The 19,038-nt window shown below is 40.7% G+C and overlaps 1 protein-coding gene across 4 annotated transcripts in view; it reads left to right on the top strand.

Annotated features, from left to right (window-relative positions):
* The window catches only part of LOC140463097 (microtubule cross-linking factor 2-like), a 117,205-nt gene that overhangs the window by 8,306 nt on the left and 89,861 nt on the right, over window positions 1-19,038 (top strand). For all 4 annotated transcript variants that reach the window (XM_072556820.1, XM_072556819.1, XM_072556821.1 and 1 more), the window contains exons 2-3: window positions 44-268; window positions 11,446-11,604. In XM_072556820.1, the coding sequence (XP_072412921.1) occupies window positions 44-268; window positions 11,446-11,604 (384 nt within the window). The remainder of the gene's footprint in view (window positions 1-43; window positions 269-11,445; window positions 11,605-19,038) is intronic.

The raw sequence follows: 19,038 nt of genomic DNA, 5'->3' as shown, positions 1-19,038 counted from the left end.
TCCAAAATAAAAATGAAATACTCTTAATGTTTCTTGATTTTAGGATGAAATTGAGGAGCTTCGAGCTGAAATGCTAGAAATGAGAGATATCTATTTAGAAGAAGATGTTTACCAGCTCCAGGAACTTCGTCAAGAGCTAGACAGGGCAAACAAAACTTGCCGGATCCTTCAATATCGGCTGCGAAAGACTGAACGACGAAGCCTCCGAGTAGCTCAGACAGGCCAAGTTGACGGAGAACTAATCCGGAGTTTGGAGCAAGATGTGAAGGTATATAAACATTGTTTTCAGAATATTCTTGGAATACATTAAAGGGACTGGTATGGTACAAAGTTTAATTTGCATTTCTTAAATGACATATCTTACTGTGTAGGAATCCTTCGATGTAAAGTCTTCTCAGCCAATGTTTATTGCTTAAAGGGTGATTAGATGTGTTTTGTCAGGAAGTTGCATTGTCATGAATAAGTTCACAGGAATGCTTGCAAACGTCATCATTCACATTCAGCAATAAAGTGTCCCAGGACTCTGTACAACAACGTTGATATGATTAACTCAATGAGAATACATTTTCTTTTTTCAAGCAGCTGTTAAGTTTACTTTACTATTGGAGCAATGATGCAGAGGTGCCCGTTTTGGACTAGGGTGGACAAAGTTAAAAATCACACAACACCGAGGTTATAGTCTAATAATAGGTTTATTTGGTAGTACGAGCTTTTGGAGCATGGCTCCTTTGTCAAGTAACCACTGAAAGCTTGCACTTCCAAATAAAGCTACTGGACTATAACCTGGTGTCATGTGACTTCCTACCTTTTCTATTGGAAACCAATTAGCTGAAAACCCAATTTTTGGAATGAATTAAAATTAAAAAGCAAAATCAGCATCATAATTATTCTGCAGCACTTCTACTAATGGTGATCTCTACGGCGTTAGTAAATCTTTATAACATGAAATAAGTAAAATAAGCCCCAAAAGTTCTTAAACCCAACCTTAATTTTTAAATAAATTGTGGACAGTTTTGAAGACAGTGACCACCGGTCTATTCAATATTTCAGTTCTGTTATTTAAACTTATAATGCTGCCTTCTAGGAGATTGCTCTAATTCCTCTACATATGCACTCTCACTCCTTGGATTTACCAGTGAGGCAAAAATTTATAATTTTTGTGCACCATTCCCTCCATATCCAATATTGAAATGTCTCTTTTGACTCTTCAAATCCCGTTCCCATTTATTGGGGCATATATGTGCAAAAATCAAAAATACAATTACGTTGACAAGCTTTAGACCATTTAAACATTGTCAGTAACAAGATTAATTACAATTTTTTTTCATACTTGAGGTCAAATATCATGTTACAATCTAAAGCGTAAAATACTTTTGAGATAAACCGTTGGCTAGGAGCCTAAATCTTTTATCACTTCCATTTATTATGCAACCTATTATCTTTTATTGTTCCCCATTATGCACGATGTATTCAGTAAATGCATAAGGAGAGACTAGGCCTATATACCTCAGTTTAAGAGTAAGAGATGATCTCATTGGAACATATAAAATTCTTAAGCAACTTGTCAAAGTAGGTATTGAGAAAATATCCCCAGTTGCTGAGGAACCCAGAGTACAGAGTCATAGTCTCAGAATAATGGATCAGCCATTTAGGACTAAGAACAGGAGAAATTTCTTCAGTCAAAGTGTTCTGAAGCTTGGGAATTCTTTTTACCCCGAGCAAGTTGTGGATGATCAGTTGGTGACTATGTTCAAAACACAAGGTCTTTGGGTATTAAGGGATATGAGAATAGTGTGGAAATGTGCAGTTGAGGTAGAGGATTAGCTTGTTAAATAGCAGAGCAGGCTCAAAGCGCAAATGATGCTGTTAACACTTAAATTTTTTTCTAAGGCCTGAGGACCGAATAATATTGATTCTTTGGCCTCTTAGTTCAGACCCGCCCCACTGCCTGGAGGTGGGTTGATCTATCTTAAAAATGCAACAATGAATACAGGAAGTTTGCGGGTATTCATTTTTAAGTGTAAAACTAATATATGTAAATATTCCTCACTTAAGTCACTAATCTTATTCTGTTGGTTACTAGCCAATTGTTTATTTTAAAAATATTTGATGCTTTAGATTACAACTGAATATTTGACCTCAAGTATGAAATTATATGGTCATTTAACTTTATTACTAAAAAAAGTTTAATGGTCTAAATTTTGTTACTTTGCTGGTGTATCTAATGTTTCCTGTTTGTATGTATATGTCCCAAAGAATGAGATGGGATTTCAAGAGTCAAAAATCATTTGAAAATTAGACATTTGTCCTGATCTATTTGTTTAGTAATACCAGCTTTAATTTTAACTTGTATGTGTTAATCTATATGATGTAGGTAGCAGCTCTTTAGGAGATAGTTATCAAGGATGCTTAATGCCAATTTTATGTGTCACTGTTCATATCATCATAAAAATAATTTTTGTTGTATCAGCCAGGCATTCCATTATCCTCACTGCTCCAAATGTTTTCCAAATGTATGTTATTCAATTAACCTGATTCCTTTTTTTTTGTTTATTTCCCACTTACTGGGAAATGTTGAGTTTAGGTTAGATAATTGGGGTAAAAATAAGTTCAGTGTTTTGCATTGAAAAGTGTCAGACACAAACGAAACATGTGTGGAGGTTTATGTGTGTTAGTTATTTAAATGCATTTCAAAGTATTTCCCCTTGCGCAGTCCTGGCTTCCTTGGTAAAGGGAATAAGGTTTACTCAGGGAAAAATCCTAACTTTTAGTCCTTAGGAAGTTTTTGTCATCAATTCATCTGTTACCAACAAACGTTATTAGAATTAATGAAGTTCCAAGATGTTCCTTTTGGTCTCCCTCCTATAGCAAGGATGTTGTGAAACTTGAAAGGTTTCAGAAAAGATTTACAGGCATGTTGCCAAGGTTGGAGGGTTTAAGCTATAGGGAGAGGCTGAATAGGCTGGAGCTGTTTTCCCTGGACCATCAGAGGCTGATGGTCCTTTAAAGAGGTATTTAAAATCATGAAGTGCATGGATAGGGTAAATAAACAAGGTCTTTTCTCTGGGCTGGGGGAGTCCAGAACTAGAGGGCATAGGTTTAGGGTGGGAGGGGAAAGATTTGGAAGGGACCTAAGCGGCAACTTTTTCACGCAAAGGGTGCTGCATGTATGGAATGAGCTGCCAGAGGAAGTGTGAAGGCTGGTACAATTACAACATTTAAAAGGTATCTGGATGGGTATATGAATAGGAAGGTTTTAGAGGGATATGGGCCAAGTCCTGGCAAATGGGACTAGATTAAATTAGGATAGTTGATCGGCATGGACGAGTTGGACCAAAGGGTCTGTTTCATTCTGTACATCTCTGTGGCACTATAAGTCAGAAAATCACTCTGCTTTATAGTGACAGGAATGTCATTGATAAATAACACAAAATATTAAGCTGTTGCTGAAATGAAGCAAATTTGACTGCTTAAAGTGTGAAAATCTTAATAATGTAAATACAGCAACCCAAGATTGGTTTCTGACAACTAACACCCTTTTATTGCCTCAGAGCCATGAATTAGCATCTAACGATGGGCATGTTTGTACAGCAAACTCACACCCCTGAGAACTCTGAGTCATATTAAATCCCGATTACTGCACTCGGCAATTATGAGTTGTTGCTTGTAGAAACTTTGGAAGGTTCTCTCAATGTTTGTTTTGTGCTTATAGCAAAATGCCAGTTTTCATTAGTAGGGAATGATTCCTGTGAACTCTTAACTGTGCCATTATCTATATCACCAGTAGAATTGTTTGCTGAGTTAATGGTTATTTCTCTTTATACTGGAGATCACATTGGATGCCAATCATTTATCCTGAGTCTCTTGGAAAAGCAGTTATTACAGTAGTATTGGAACCAGTTATACAGACTTAAAGCAATATTTTTAGAAACACAAGCAATTATACAGGGTAACCATATATATTACAAAATAAAGATTAAATCAGTTTAACAAGAAATTACAATTTTTAGTACAGTCTGATCATTTGCAGAAACTTCTGGATGAAACAGTCAAGCTTGCAGAATATGAAACTAAATATTACTATTTCTTTGTAAAATATTTATTGGACAAATATGCCATGAATCTCCAATCTATGGTATTTAAATCAGTAGAGGAAATCTGTGTGCCATTCAAATTTAAGCATAACTCCTGTGTGCTATAGTGGAGTGTAAATAAAGTGCAAAGTAGTTTGAGGCCAGGAATGATGTTTTAAATGTTCTCATGCATATTATTAGAACTTGGAAAAAAGATTTTTTTTCATTTTTGGAAACTGCAATTTTGTTATTAATACGAAATGTTTTGGGAGAGAATTTATGATATAGCAGCTTTGATCCTCTTTATATAACAACCTAACCTGCAATTGTCATGATTTTAATGTGTTTGAAGTGTCAGCTTTCTAACGCACAATGTCACCCAGTTTGAAGGTAATCATGAGTTTGCAGGTGTAATTGGGAGCCACTCCTATTGAGTTTGAGTTTGATGCTCGACACTGGCTGTCCAGCCTGGCTCATTATTTCTTTGTCAAGGTATTCAACCATACATTTTGGTTTATTATTTTGGAAAGTTTCAGGCTAGCAGATGGAGTTCAAGTGAGATTGTGTTTGTGGAGAATAGTGTACCAGCCAATCAATAATACCAATGAAATAATAACCAAGATCTGAAAGCACAATGCGACACAGAAGATGTAAAACTTATTATCTATTTTTGCAGTGTTTGGCGAACACAGTTATTTGTATATTGGACATGATTTATTTCAGAACTTACCAATTTCACACCAGAAATTTACATGTTGTTTCATTGAGTTATTGTGATTTTCTGCATGATGATAGGAACACCTTTTTTTCACTGCAAGATTTATTTCAATTTGAATTAATATGTCATTAGTCATTATTAGGCTGTTGATTGCTTCGGACAATATGCTGCATTATTTTATGATTGGTCAGAGGAAGTTTTTTTCCAGTTAGGCCAACTCTGCACAGACCTGTGGTAGCAAAGTTCATCCATCATCTGAAGTTTAAACTTCCATTAACAAAAACTCAACTATGGTATGAACTGGATGATCTTTTATTAATCATCACCTGAAATTAAGTTGAGAACAAAACTGGATATGACAAATATTAATGAGATCAAATCACAAGTTTTTGCCTTGGTGCAGCACCTAGAAATGTTAAAATAAAAACAGAAAATGCTAGAGAAACATACCAGGGCTGGCATCATCTGCTGAGAGAGAAACAGTTAACATTTCATGACTTCAGGACAGCTCAGGACAGACTTCCACTATCTTTTGTGTTGGAGAATTCCATAGACTGTCAATCCCTTGAGTGATGAACATTATAGAGCATAGAACAGTACAGCACAGCACTGGCCCTTTGGCCCATAATGTTGTGCCAATCTTTTATCTTAATCTAAGATCAACCTAATCTACACAACCCTCAATTTATTGCCATCCATGTGCTTGCTCAGCAGTCGCTTAAATCACCCTAATGTCTCTGATCCTGCTACCACCGCTGGCAGGGCATTCCACACACCCACCACTCTCTGCTTAAAGAACCTACCTTTGACATCTTCCCAAAACCTTCCACCAATCACCTTAAAATTATGATCCCTCGTGCCAGCCATTTCTGTCCCGGGGAAAAGTCTCTGGCTATCTGCTCTATTTATGCCTCTCATTACCTTGTACATGTCTATCAAGTCACTTCTCTTCCTTCTTCTGTCCAATATGAAAAGCCATAGCTCACTTAATCTCTCTTCATCAGACAAGACCTCCAATCCAGGCAGCATCCTGGCAAATCTTCTCTGCACCTACTCTTGTTGTGGTAGATAGTATCTTTTAGGAATGACCAGGAGATGCAGAGATTTCCTCAAAATGATAAGCCTTTACTTGCAAACAAAAGCTGTGGCCATCAGAGCAGACAACCCTGAAAGTCTGCAAACAGCAAGTGTACTCAAATGTTATGCTGTTCTAAAAGCCACGCCATATCCCTCTTACTAATATAACCAATTTACCCAGCCTACATTATATCTCCTTAACCAATCAGACTCTGCCACAATTGTCTTCTGGATTGCTGCAGACCACCACATTGTGCCGTGGTCATCTTTCTTCACCTTTTTGTCACCTGACAGGCTGCAGTCACGCAAGGCTGACTCAAGCACACAACCCAGACCTTAGGCTTGCGTAACATCCCAATATCTATTACTCTGTGGTTATATATTCATATTTACCATACTCTAAAGCATCTACATCCTTCTGTTAAGTTTTTTTTCCTGAGATTCTTACACACTTGATGCAACTGCAACATGCCAACTTCTGTGAACAACCAAACTTTTGTAAGCACAGTACAGTACAAACTTTCTGGAGGAACTATTAACACACATCTCGCAGGGTTTGTGGAGTTATGTAAAGCTGAACAAAGGAAACCGTCCTTCCTTTATACAAAGCCTTTACATCTCAGTCAGTAATGCCCGCAAGACAACCCCCAGTCACTCCCCCACAGTCACATGGTCACTCAAGACAGAATGCATTGACCACATCGTGTACAGAAACAATGTAATGTAAATCGTCTCTTAATGGTCAAATCTGTTGTGAATCATTTCTTAACTACAGGGCGTCATCAGATTTCCAACTATAATGTTCTTATTAATTTCTGAATAGGAGATAATGACAATGTAAATGCCTCTGAATGGCAAGAAAATGGCCTTGTAAATGGCTCTGAATAATGGGAGATGTTAATGTAAATTTCTTACACTCTAGCCCCCAGGGCATTCAATTTCTTGCAGGTCAGCACAGCAAATTAACTCTTCAATACTTCCTATAATGAGGTAACCAGAACTGGACACAATATTTCAAATGTGGTCTAACCTTGGTTTTATAGAGCTGCAGCAAAACCTCACGGCTCTTAAACCCAACCCCCCCGTTAATGAAAGTCAAAGCACTAAATACCGCCTTAACAACCCTATCACCTTGGGTGGCAACTTTGAAGGATCTGTGTACGTGGACCCCAAGATCCTGCTGTTCCTCCACACTGCCTAGAATCCTGTCTTTAACCCTGTATTCAGCATTCAAATTCAACCTTCCAAAATTAGTCACTTTACATTCCATCCACGTTGAACTCCACCTGTCACTTCTCAGCCCAGCTATGCATCCTGGCAATGTCTTGTGGCCTGCAACAGCCGTTGACACTATCTACAACACCACTAATAATTTGTGTCGTCGGCAAACTTACTAACCCACCCTTCCACTTCTCCATCCAAGTCATTTATAAAAACTACAAAGAGCAGAGGCCCAAGAACCTATCCCTCCAGGCTGAATGCTGTCCATCCACTACCACTTGCTGTCTTGTTTTGGCCAGCCAATTCTGCATCCAGACAGTCAAATTTCTCTGCATCCCATACCTCCTAACTTTCTGAATGAACCGACTGTGGGGAACCTTATCCAATGCCTTACTGAAATCCATATGTATCTCATCCGTTGTTTGACCTTCGTCAACTTGTCTCGTCACATGCTGAAAGAACTCAATAAGGCTTGTGAGGCATGACCTGCCTGACTCAAAACCAAACTGACTATCTTTAATCAAACTATGTTTTTCCAAATAGTCATAAATCGTATCTCTCAGAATCCTTTCCAGTACCTTGCTTACCACAGATGTAGGACTGTATGGTCTGTAATTCCTAGGGATTTCACTATATCTGGTCTGGCCCTTGGGACTTATCAATCTTGATGCTTCCCAGATTTTCTGGTACATCCACTTTAGATTAGATTAGATTACTTACAGTGTGGAAACAGGCCCTTCGGCCCAACAAGTCCACACCGCCCCGCCGAAGCGCAACCCACCCATACCCCTACATCTACCCCTTACCTAACACTACAGGCAATTTAGCATGGCCAATTCACCTGACCTGCATATCTTTGGAGTGTGGGAGGAAACCGGAGCACCCAGAGGAAACCCACGCAGACACGGGGAGAATGTGCAAACTCCACACAGAGAGTCGCCTGAGGCGGGAATTGAACCCGGGTCTCTGGCACTGTGAGGCAGCAGTGCTAACCACTGTGCCACCGTGCCGCCCACTTTCTTAATTTCAACCTGTTGAAGCCTATTAACTTGGTCCACTGTGTTCTCACAATCAACCAGGTTCCCCTGTCTAGTGAATATTGAAGCAAAAAGCTCAATTAGGACCTCCCCTACCTCTTCAGACTCCAGACACAAGTTCCCTTCGCTATCCCTGATCGGCCCTACCCTCTCTCTGATCATTCTCTTACTCCTCACGTAAGTGTAGAATGCCTTTGGGTTTTCCCTAATCCTTCCTGCCAAGGCTTTTTTGTGCCCCCTCCTAGGTCTCCTCAGTCCATTTTTGAGTTCTTTCCTAGCTACCCTGTAATTTTCTAAAGCTGTGTCACATCCTTGCTTCCTCAACCTGAAGTAAGCTTTCTGCTTCTTCTTGATGAGAAGCTCCTCTTCTCTTGTCGTCCAAGGCTCCTTCACCTTATTATTCCTTGCCTGACTCAGTGGGACAAAGTTATCCAAAACTCGCAACAAGTGCTCCTTAAATAGCCTTCTTACTTCTGTTGTGCATTTCCCGTCAAACAATTGTTCCCGATTTATATTCCACAGCTCCTGTCTAATAGCAGTATCATTTCCCTTGCCCCAATTAAATACCTTCCCATTCTGTCTATTCCTATCTTTATCCATGGCTGTGGTAAGGGTTCACTGTCATTGAAATGCTCTCCCACCGAGAGATCGGACACCTTGCCTGGCTCATTGCCAGGCACCAAATCCAATATGGCCTCCCCCTAGTTGGCCTATCAACATATTAAGTCAGGAATCCTTCCTGGGCGCACCTGACAAAATCATCTCCATCCAGACCATCTGCACTAAGAAGGTTCTAGTCAATATTGGGTAAGTTTAATTCACGCAGAACAACAACTCTGTTACATCTGCACCTTTCCAAGATCTGCTCTCTAATCTGTTCTTCTAAGAACTATTCTTATATCACTGCTAAACGATAGGCTCATTATCCTGAGACTGTCCCCATGTTCTAGATTCCTCAGTCAGGGGAGAGAGCTCAGTATCAGACCTGTCATGCCCTTCATGTGAATGTTAAGTATTGCATGGGCCTCACTCTTTTTATGTGGCAAAAATGCCATACATCTTGCTCAGCTGATGTAGTTCGAATGATTTTGAAACTACTCATGGAGAATGGTGCTCTTAACATGGTGTTTCTGAAAACAAATCATGAAATGTAGGGTTTTTTTTGTTGACACTTCAACTACTTTTGAACAAGGACAGAATATTGTGTACCATTTTTGGCAATAGGGTAAGAATTCTTGCTGCATTTTGGAAAAGCAAATCTTAGCAGGACTTGTATATGTAATGGTAAATTCCTAGGGAGTGTTGCTGAACAAAGAGACCTTTGAGTGTAGGTTCATAGTTTTGGAAAGTAGAGCCGCTGGTAAGTAGGATAGCAGAGAAGGCATTTTGTATGCTTTCCTTTACTGGTCAGAGTACAAAGTTTGGGAGTTGGGAGGTCATGTTGCGGTAGTACAGGACATTAGTTGGCCACTGTTGGAATATTGCGTGCAATTCTGGTCTCCTTCCTATCTGAAGGATGTTGTGAAACTTGGAAAGGTTCAGAAAAGATTTACAAGGATGTTGCCAGGGTTGGAGGATTTGAGCTATAGGGAGAGGTTGAATAGGCTGTGGCTGTTTTCCCTGGAGCATCGGAGGCTGAGGGGTGACCTTATAGAGACTTATAAAATCATGAGGGCCATGGATAGGATAATTAGAGAAGGTCTTTTCCCTGGGGTGGGGGAGTCCAGAACTTGAGGACATAGATTTAGGGTGAAAGGGGAAAGATATAAGAGGGACCTAAGGGGCAACATTTTCACTTAGAGGGTGGTACTTGTATGGAATGAGCTGCCAGAGGAAGTGATGGTGGCTGTTATTGCAGCATTTAAAAGGCATCAGGATGGGTATATGAATAGGAATGGTCTAGAGGAATATAGGCCAAGTGCTAGCAAAAAGGACTAGATTAGGTTAGGATATCTGGTCAGCATGAACAAGTTGGACCGAAGGGTCTGTTTCCGTGCTGTACATCTCTGACTCTATGACTGTGAGTGAACCTTTTGCAACACAGTTCAAGAGTTTAATGTGTCTCTGGTGAAATTCAATGAGTGGCAAGTAGGAATTTATCCTAATTACTGTGCCATAAATGGGTATTGCTTTGAGGGAATATTTTGGGGGAAAAAGGTAAAATGCCACATGGTGTGCAGGGTGTTCTAGCTAGGTGGATAAAGAACTGGTTGAGCAACAGGAGGCAGAGAATAGTAGTTGAAGGGAGTTTCTCGAAATGGAGAAAATGACCAGTGGTGTTCCGCAGGGCCAGTGTTGGGGCCACTGTTGTTTGTAATATACATAGATGATCTAGAAGACGGCACTGTTGGTATGATTAGCAAGTTTGCAGAAATCACAAAGATTGGTGGATTAGCTGACAGTCAGAGAATACAGGAGGATATAGATAGACTGGAGAGTTGAGCGGAAAAGTGGCAGATGGCTTTCAATCCAGACAAATGTGAGGTGATGCATTTAGGCAAGTCTAATTCTAGGGCGAATTATATAATGACTGGAAGAGCCTTGGGAAAAGTTGATGGGCAGAGAGATCTGGGAGTGCAGGTCCATTGTACCCTGAAGGTTGTGGCACAGGTGGATGGAGTGATCAAGATGGCATATGGTATGCTTCTCTTCATTGGACGGGGTATTGAGTATAAGAGCTGGCAAGTCATGTTAAAATTGTACAAGACATTGGTTCGGCCGCATTTAGAATACTGTGTACATTTCTGGTCACCACATTACCAAAAGGATGTGGACGCTTTGGAGAGGTGCAGAGAAGGTTTACGAGGACGTTGCCTGGTATGGAAGGTGCTAGCTATGAAGAGAGGTTGAGTAGGTTAGGTTTATTTCCACTAGAAAAAAGGAGATTGAAGGGGGACCTGATTGAGATTTACAAAATCATGAAGGGTACAGACAGGGTTGATAGAGACAAGCTTTTTCCCAGGGTGAAGGATTCAATAATGAGAGGTCATGCTTTCAAGGTGTGAGGTGGAAAGTTTAAGGGGGATACACGCGGCAAGTACTTCACACAGAGGGTGGTGGGCATTTGGAACGCGTTGCCAGCAGAGGTGGTAGAGGCAGGCACGGTGGATTAATTAAAGATGCATCTGGACAGATGCATGAGTAGGTGGGGAACAGAGGAGATACAAATGCTTAGGAATCGACCGACAGGTTTAAACAGTACATTTGGATCAGCTCAGGCTTGGAGGGCCGAAGGGCCTGTTCCTGGGCTGTAAAGTTTCTTTGTTCTTTGCCAAGTGCATGTTCTGAATAACATGTATTGACTTGCTGTATACTACAGGTTTCAAAAGATGTGTCTGTAAGACTTCACAATGAACTGGAAGCTGTGGAGAAGAAGAGAATAAAGTTAGAAGAAGAAAATGAAGATCTTCGACAGAAGCTCATTGAAATGGATGTCTCCAAACAGGTGCTACAGAATGAAGTGGACAAAATGAAAGAGGTAACATTGCTCATGGTTGGCTGTTGACATTTTCAAATACTGTACATAAATATGTACGGGCAGGTTTTTCAATACCTCATTGCCAATTTGGGACCTTGCCCACAGGAGCATTGACTGAAAGTTGTGGTTGTATTTTCCATGGTTTTTAATTCAACATTTTAATCAACAAAGCTTCATACCAGGAGCATGATTTTGTAGAATGGGCCCTATAAAGGTCAATTTTATGTTACAATGAAAGTTGACTGTTTGAATTAGATGCACTAAAGAGGAAACTAGACAAAAATGCAAGGAGAAATGAATAGAGGGTTATGCTGCCAGATGTGTAAGGATGAAGTGACATACTGGCACAGATACTCAGGTTCAATGGTCTGTTTCTATGCTGTATGTTTTGTGTAACTGTGTAAAAAGTATAGACTCTTGTATTAAATATTGCGAGCATTGATGTTTTGCATGACATTTTCCATTAGCGGTCAGCTGATAAGTTTTTCTGCTTTTTCATGATCCAACTAATTCATTGTGAAGCCTTACAGACAGGTGGCACAGTGGCTCAGTGGTTAGCACTGTTGCCTCACAGTGCCAGGGTCCCAGGTTCGTTTCTAGCCTTGGGCGACTGTCTGTGTGGAGTTTGCACATTCTCCCAGTGTCTGCGTGGGTTTCCTCCGGGTGCTCTGGTTTCCTCCCACCATCCAACGATGTGCAGCTCAGGTGAATTGACCATGCTAAATTGCCTGTAGTGTTAGGCGCATTAGTCAGGGGTAAATGTAGGGGAATGGGTCTGGGTGGATTGCTCTTCGGAGGGTTGGTGTGGACTTGTTGGGCCGAAAGGCCTGTTTCCACACTGTAGGGAATCTAATCTAATCTAATAAGCTTCAAGTTGACACACCCTTCTCATTTCAAGCCATCCATTAATGCCATTGTTTCAAGTATTGCTGGTTGAGATACCAGAACGCAAACTAAGACTGATAACTGTGTACATTTATGATCTAATGCGTGTAATTCTGTATCTACCATGGTAAATATTTTTATCTTTCTTACTAATGGCAAGGCTCATAAAACAAGCTTCTAGCGAGTTTTATCAGTCTTCAGCTGTATTACTAAAACAAATACCACACTATCAAGCTTATGAAGTATTGGATTAATTTTACTACCTAAGTGTTCAACTGGAATAGCTAATTCAACCTGCCTAGCTTTCTCCTTCCTTTCCCCCAGCGGCCCGATACTTTTCCACGCTTAGTGATTGTTTAATGAGAATTCCACTTTGCCCCAGGGTAATTTATTTAGCTGAATTTAGAATAGGAACTGTTATACTGTCGATCATCAGTCAAGTGATGGAAGATGTCATCAACATAACTATCAAGCAGCACCTGCTCAGCAATAACCTGCACCGTGATGCCCAGTTTGGGTTCCTCCATAGCCACTCGGCTCATCACCTTATTACAGCCTTGGTTCAAACATGGACAAAAGAGCTGAATTCCAGAGGGGAGAGGACAGTAATAGCATGAAGGCGGCATTTGACCAAATGTGGCATCAAGGATCCCGACCAAAATTGGAATCAGTGGGTATGGGGGAAGACTGTAACCACCAGAGTCATACCTGACATGTAGGAAGGTGATTGCAGTTGTTGGGAGAGTATCATCTCAGCTCCACGGCATCTCTGCAAGTGTTCCTCAGGGTAGTGTCTTAGGCCCAACCACCTTCACCAATGACCTTCCCTTCATCTAAAGATCAGAAGTGGGGATGTTTGCTGATGATTGATTGCATAATGTTCAGCACCATTCAGGACTCCTCAGATACTGAAGCAGTCTCTGTCCAAATGCAACAAGATCTGGACGATATCCAGACTTGGACTGACAAGTGACAAGTAACATTCGTGCCACACAAATGCCAGGTTGTGACCATCACTAATAAGAGACAATCTAACCACCACCCCTTTATATCTTTTGGTGTTACCATCACTGAATCCCCCACTATCAACATTCTAGGAGTTATCATTGATCAGAAACTCAACTGGACTCACCAGGGAATTGCAAGATTTTGGCTACAAGAGGTGGTCAGGAGCTAGAATACTGTGGCGGATAACTCGCCACCTGACTCCTCAAAGCCTGTCCACCATCTACAAGGACAAGTCAAGAGTGTGATGGAATACTCCCCACATACCTGGATGAGTGCAGTCCCAACAACACTTAGGAAGCTTGACACCAATCAGGACAAAGCAGCCCGCTCATTTGGTGCTGTACCCCCAAGCAGCCACTCCCCCCACCACCGACGCTGTGTACTATCTACAGGATGCACTGCAGAAATTCACCAAAGATCCTCAGACAGCACCTTCTAAACCCACTCCCATCCAGAAGGACAAGGGCAGTTGATATATGGGAATAACACCATCTACATGGAGAGTAGCGAATGTTGTGCCCCTGTTCAAAAAAGGGAATAGGGATAACCCCGGGAATTACAGGCCAGTTAGTCTTACTTCTGTGGTAGGCAAAGTAATGGAAAGGGTACTGAGGGATAGGATTTACGAGTATCTGGAACGGCACTGCTTGATTAGGGACAGCCAGCACGGATTTGTGAAGGGTAGGTCTTGCCTTACAAGTCTTATTGAATTCTTCGAGGAGGTGACCAAGCATGTGGATGAGGGTAGAGCAGTGGATGTAGTGTACATGGATTTTAGTAAGGCATTTGATAAGGTTCCCCATGGTAGGCTTATGCGGAAAGTCAGGAGGCATGGGATAGAGGGAAATTTGGCCAATTGGATAGAAAACTGGCTAACCGGTCGAAGTCAGAGAGTGGTAGTAGATGGTAAATATTCAGCATGGAGTCCAGTTACAAGTGGAGTTCCACAGGGATCAGTTCTGGGTCCTCTGCTGTTTGTAATTTTTATTAATGACTTAGATGAGGGAGTCGAAGGGTGGGTCAGTAAATTTGCAGATGATACAAAGATAGGTGGAGTTGTGGACAGTGAGGAGGGCTGTTGTCGGCTGCAGAGGGACTTAGATATGATGCAGAGCTGGGCTGAGGAGTGGCAGATGGAGTTCAACCCTGCCAAGTGTGAGGTTGTCCATTTTGGAAGAACAAATAAGAATGCGGAATACAGGGTTAATGGTAGGGTTCTTGGTCAGGTGGAGGAACAGAGGGATCTTGGGGTCTATGTACATAGATCTTTGAAGGTTGCCACTCAGGTGGATAGAGTTTGTAAGAAGGCCTATGGAGTATTATCGTTCATTAGCAGAGGGATTGAATTCAAGAGTCGTGAGGTGATGTTGCAGCTGTACAGGACTTTGGTTAGGCCACATTTGGAGTACTGTGTGCAGTTCTGGTCGCCTCACTTTAGGAAAGATGTGGAAGCTTTGGAGAGGGTGCAGAGAAGATTTACCAGGATGTTGCCTGGAATGGAGAGTAGGTCGTACGAGGATAGGTTGAGAGTTCTCGGCCTTTTCTCGTTGGAACGGCGAAAGATGAGGGGTGACTTGATAGAGGTTTATAAGATGATCAGAGGAATAGATAGAGTAGACAGTCAGAAACTTTTTCCCCGGGTACAACAGAGTGTTACAAGGGGACATAAATTTAAGGTGAAGGGTGGAAGGTATAGGGGAGATATCAGGGGTGGGTTCTTCACCCAGAGAGTGGTGGGGGCATGGAATGCGCTGCCCGTGGGAGTGGTAGAGTCAGATTCATTGGCGACCTTTAAGCGGCATTTGGATAGGTACATGGATGGGTGCTTAATCTAGGATAGAAGTTCGGCACAACATCGTGGGCCGAAGGGCCTGTTCTGTGCTGTATTGTTCTATGTTCTATGTTCTATGTTCTACAAGCTCCCCTCCAAGTCACTCACTATCCTGACTTGGAAATATATCACCGTTCCTTCACTGTCGCTGTGCCAAAATCCTGGAATTCCCTCTGTAATGGCATTGTAGGTCAACTTTAAGCAAGTGGACTGCAGCAGTTCAAGAAGGCAGCTCACCACCACCTTCTCAAGGGCAACTAGGAAAGGACAATAAATGCTGGCCCAGTCAGCAACACGCATTTCCAAAAAAATGAATTTAAAAAAGTTTTGTAGTTCGAGTTCCTCATTGCAGAATATTAATGATTAAGAATAGTACATCCAAGTTTGTATCTTTATACTAGACAAATGGCCCCATTATTTATTTTTGGATCTTCTACAATTTAATTAGGTTGCCATCATTTTTCATTGGGAGCTTTTAATCTAAACAAGAAATCTGTGCCGCAAAATCAAGTTGAAAGATTATAGTTGTAGAATATGGCATTTTTAATCCTTTTATGACAATTATTTCTTTCTATATTGGAGTTTGATGCTGATGGTATTTAATGGAAAGTTTCCTTTTCATTTTTATTCAGACATAATGCACAATATATGAGGGTAAGAACAAGCCCTTGCAAAGTGTTAACTAATGAACCACAAATTTTGCTCCTGCCTGTTCTAAAACTACTCTTTGTATATTTGAAGTGTTGCCATTTTTCCATTGTGGCATATTACTAACTGCTGATTGCTTGATTAATCCAGTAGAATCCTGTAAGGAGTGTAGCTACTGAGGTAATACAAATGACACCCTCTAATATTTGTTCTGAATTATAATCTCTTCAAAAAGAGGTTCTTAACCTTTTGCAACTTACTTGCCATAAGCCATTTTGTCAAAAAGCCCTGGTCCCACCATGTTTAAAACAAACAAGGAGCGTACTTTTATGTTTACATGCAATTTAGCATTATGTTAATCATTAATGGAACTGTTTAAGAATGTTTAAAAATTGGAATGATTTTTGAGAAGAAGTTTTATTGCTAATTTTTTTTTTAAAAAGCCAAAACGAGATAATTAAGTCATTAATGAGAAGTCTGTGGTTGCATTTTTGCCAACATTGTGGTCCCACCAAGACAACTATCACATTCCATAGTGGGGCACACCCTCCTAGTTCAGAAACACTGTTAAAAGGTTAATGATTTCAAAACCATACATTTATGTTCAAAACAAATCGCATAGTTTTTAAAATATGAATCTAATGCAACAATCTAAGAGAACACTTATAAAAAGAATGTAGCCATAATGTGCCACAGTAAGAATTGGATTCTGTTTCTTGAAGCCAGGATTTTGTTGTATTTTTGTGGGCTCATGTTCCTCCTCTTAGTTCCCTGAAATCTCCCCATATGCCCATTTACCAGTCTAAACAAAAATAAAAAGAACTGCAATGCTGGAAATCAGGAACAAAAAGAGAAGAATTGCTGAAAAATCTGATGTCTGGGCAGCATCTATGGAGAGAAAGTAGAGTTAACGTTTCTGGTCCAGTGACCCTTCTGCAGAACCCAGTTCTGACAGTCAGATAGGCATTGGTTTAACATTCCATCAAAAAGACCACATCTCCCACAGTACTGGGCTGGAGGTTTAGTGTTCAGGTTTCTGAAGTGGGACTTGTACCCTCAACCACCTGACTCAGAATCAAGTGTCCTGTCATTGAGGCACAATCGACACTATTCTACAGCAGATGGATTTACACTGTCTTTGAACTGTTTTCAAAGTCACATTGTTCAGACTTCTTGATGCGAAAAACAGATGGCCAGATCATATTATCAGGAATTAATTTGAGGTTTGCAATGAGAAGAAACAATTCTGATGAGCTAGTTGTATTAATGTGGTTCTGCTGCATTTTACGTAATTTCTTCCACTCTGCATGAAGGTATTTTCCAGCTTGTACCCTTTGTAAATTGAATGGCCCAAAACACTGCTGTCTTTAGCCATTCTTGCATCAAGTCTTATTAACTTATCAGCTCAGTGCCTGCTGATCCATACTAACCTCAGGTCTGACAATACCTGGATTTCAACTCAAAAAGAAGCCATCCGTAATTTTCATATTCTTCCGTGATCTTGCCCCACCCAATCTCTCTCAACCTCCTTTGGTGATACAATATTCTGAGATCCATGCAATCCTCTTCTAATGGTCACCCACTATTTTCTTTGCTGCACCATTGGTGACAGTGCCTTTTCTGCCAAGGACCAAATCTTTTGAAAATCCATCGGAACCCTTCCATAATTCTTGCTGAATTATAATTTAGTTGGACAGAAAATATATCTCTCAGATGTGGCAAAGAATATGGCCCTGGCAACATCCCAGCTGAAAACCTGTGCTCCATAACCAGCTTTGTCCAGAACCATGCAGCTATCTACCCAGCTATTTAGAAAATTGACAACGTATGTCAGAATACACAAAGCACAATAGATCAAATCTGACCAATTAGTGCCCATCAATCTATTGTCAGTCATCAACAAAGATGTCATCAATAGTCCTCTCAAGCAGCACTGAGCAGCTCCCTAATTACTGATGTTCAGTTTGGATTTTGCCAGGGCTACTCAGTTCCAGACCTCATTATAGTCTTGGTCCAAACAAAGACAAACAAACTGAATTTCAGAGGTGAGGCGAGAGTGACTGCTATTGACATCATGATGTGTTTGACTGAGTGAAGTATCAAGGAGCCCTTGCAAAATGATTATCAGTGGGAATCAGAGGGAAAACTCTCCACTGGTTGTCATTAATGTTCGGCGCAAAGGAAGATGCTTGTGGTGTTGGAGGGAGAACATTGTTGCAGAAGTTGATTTGAGTACAATTAAAATGTTTGAAAGATATTTGAATAAATACATAAATAGCAGCAGTTTGGAGGGATATGGGTCAGGAGCAAGTAGGTGGGACTAGTTTAATATGAGATTATGGTTGGCATAGGCCTGTTTCCATGCTTTTTGACTCTATGACTCTAAGTTCCTCGGCCCAACTGTCTTATTGTAACGAATCTATCACAAGGTCAGAAGGAGAGTATTTGCTTCTTTTTTTGCAGTGTTCAATGCTAGTGGCAACTCGTTAAGTTCTGAAACAGTCTGTACCGTGAAAAACGTGTACTATATATCATACTTCTGGATTTCAAAATAGAGAGAGATGGATGTGGGTCAGTTCTGTGAAGTTTCTGTTTTTAAAAAAAAGTCAGTCAATTTGAACAGTGACCTGAATACATCAGTTCCAAGAAAGCACATGATTGCAGTTGAGAAGGCAATTAATTTTGTTTTGACTTCAGAACAGAATGTTCAACATTTTAGTTCAGAAGAACTGCTGAGTTTAGAAGAGAGCAGCTTTTTTCCTCCTCGCTGGCGAACCCACAGTTTTTCAGCTTAATTCGGGGGATCCAGTCATCTCCAAAGAAGTGTTTCCAAGTCTATGGAGCATCTAAGCCAAGAGAGTTTGGATAGAAATCTACAAGTTGTTAAAACCTGAAAAATCCAGGTTTCATGCAGGGGTCTGACTTTCCAGTATTACCATCAGCTGGGATCATAACAGTGGCCACATGCCACAAGACCTGGACAACTTGCAGACTTAGATTAATAAACAAAAAGTAACATTTTTTGGCACGCGTTAGACAAAGACCATCTCCATAAAGAGAAA

Source organism: Chiloscyllium punctatum, chromosome 37 (assembly GCF_047496795.1).
Source record: "Chiloscyllium punctatum isolate Juve2018m chromosome 37, sChiPun1.3, whole genome shotgun sequence".
Classification (NCBI taxonomy): Eukaryota; Metazoa; Chordata; class Chondrichthyes; order Orectolobiformes; family Hemiscylliidae; genus Chiloscyllium; species Chiloscyllium punctatum.
Note: the sequence above shows the minus strand (reverse complement) of the source record. Positions and strands in the feature narration are given on the sequence as shown.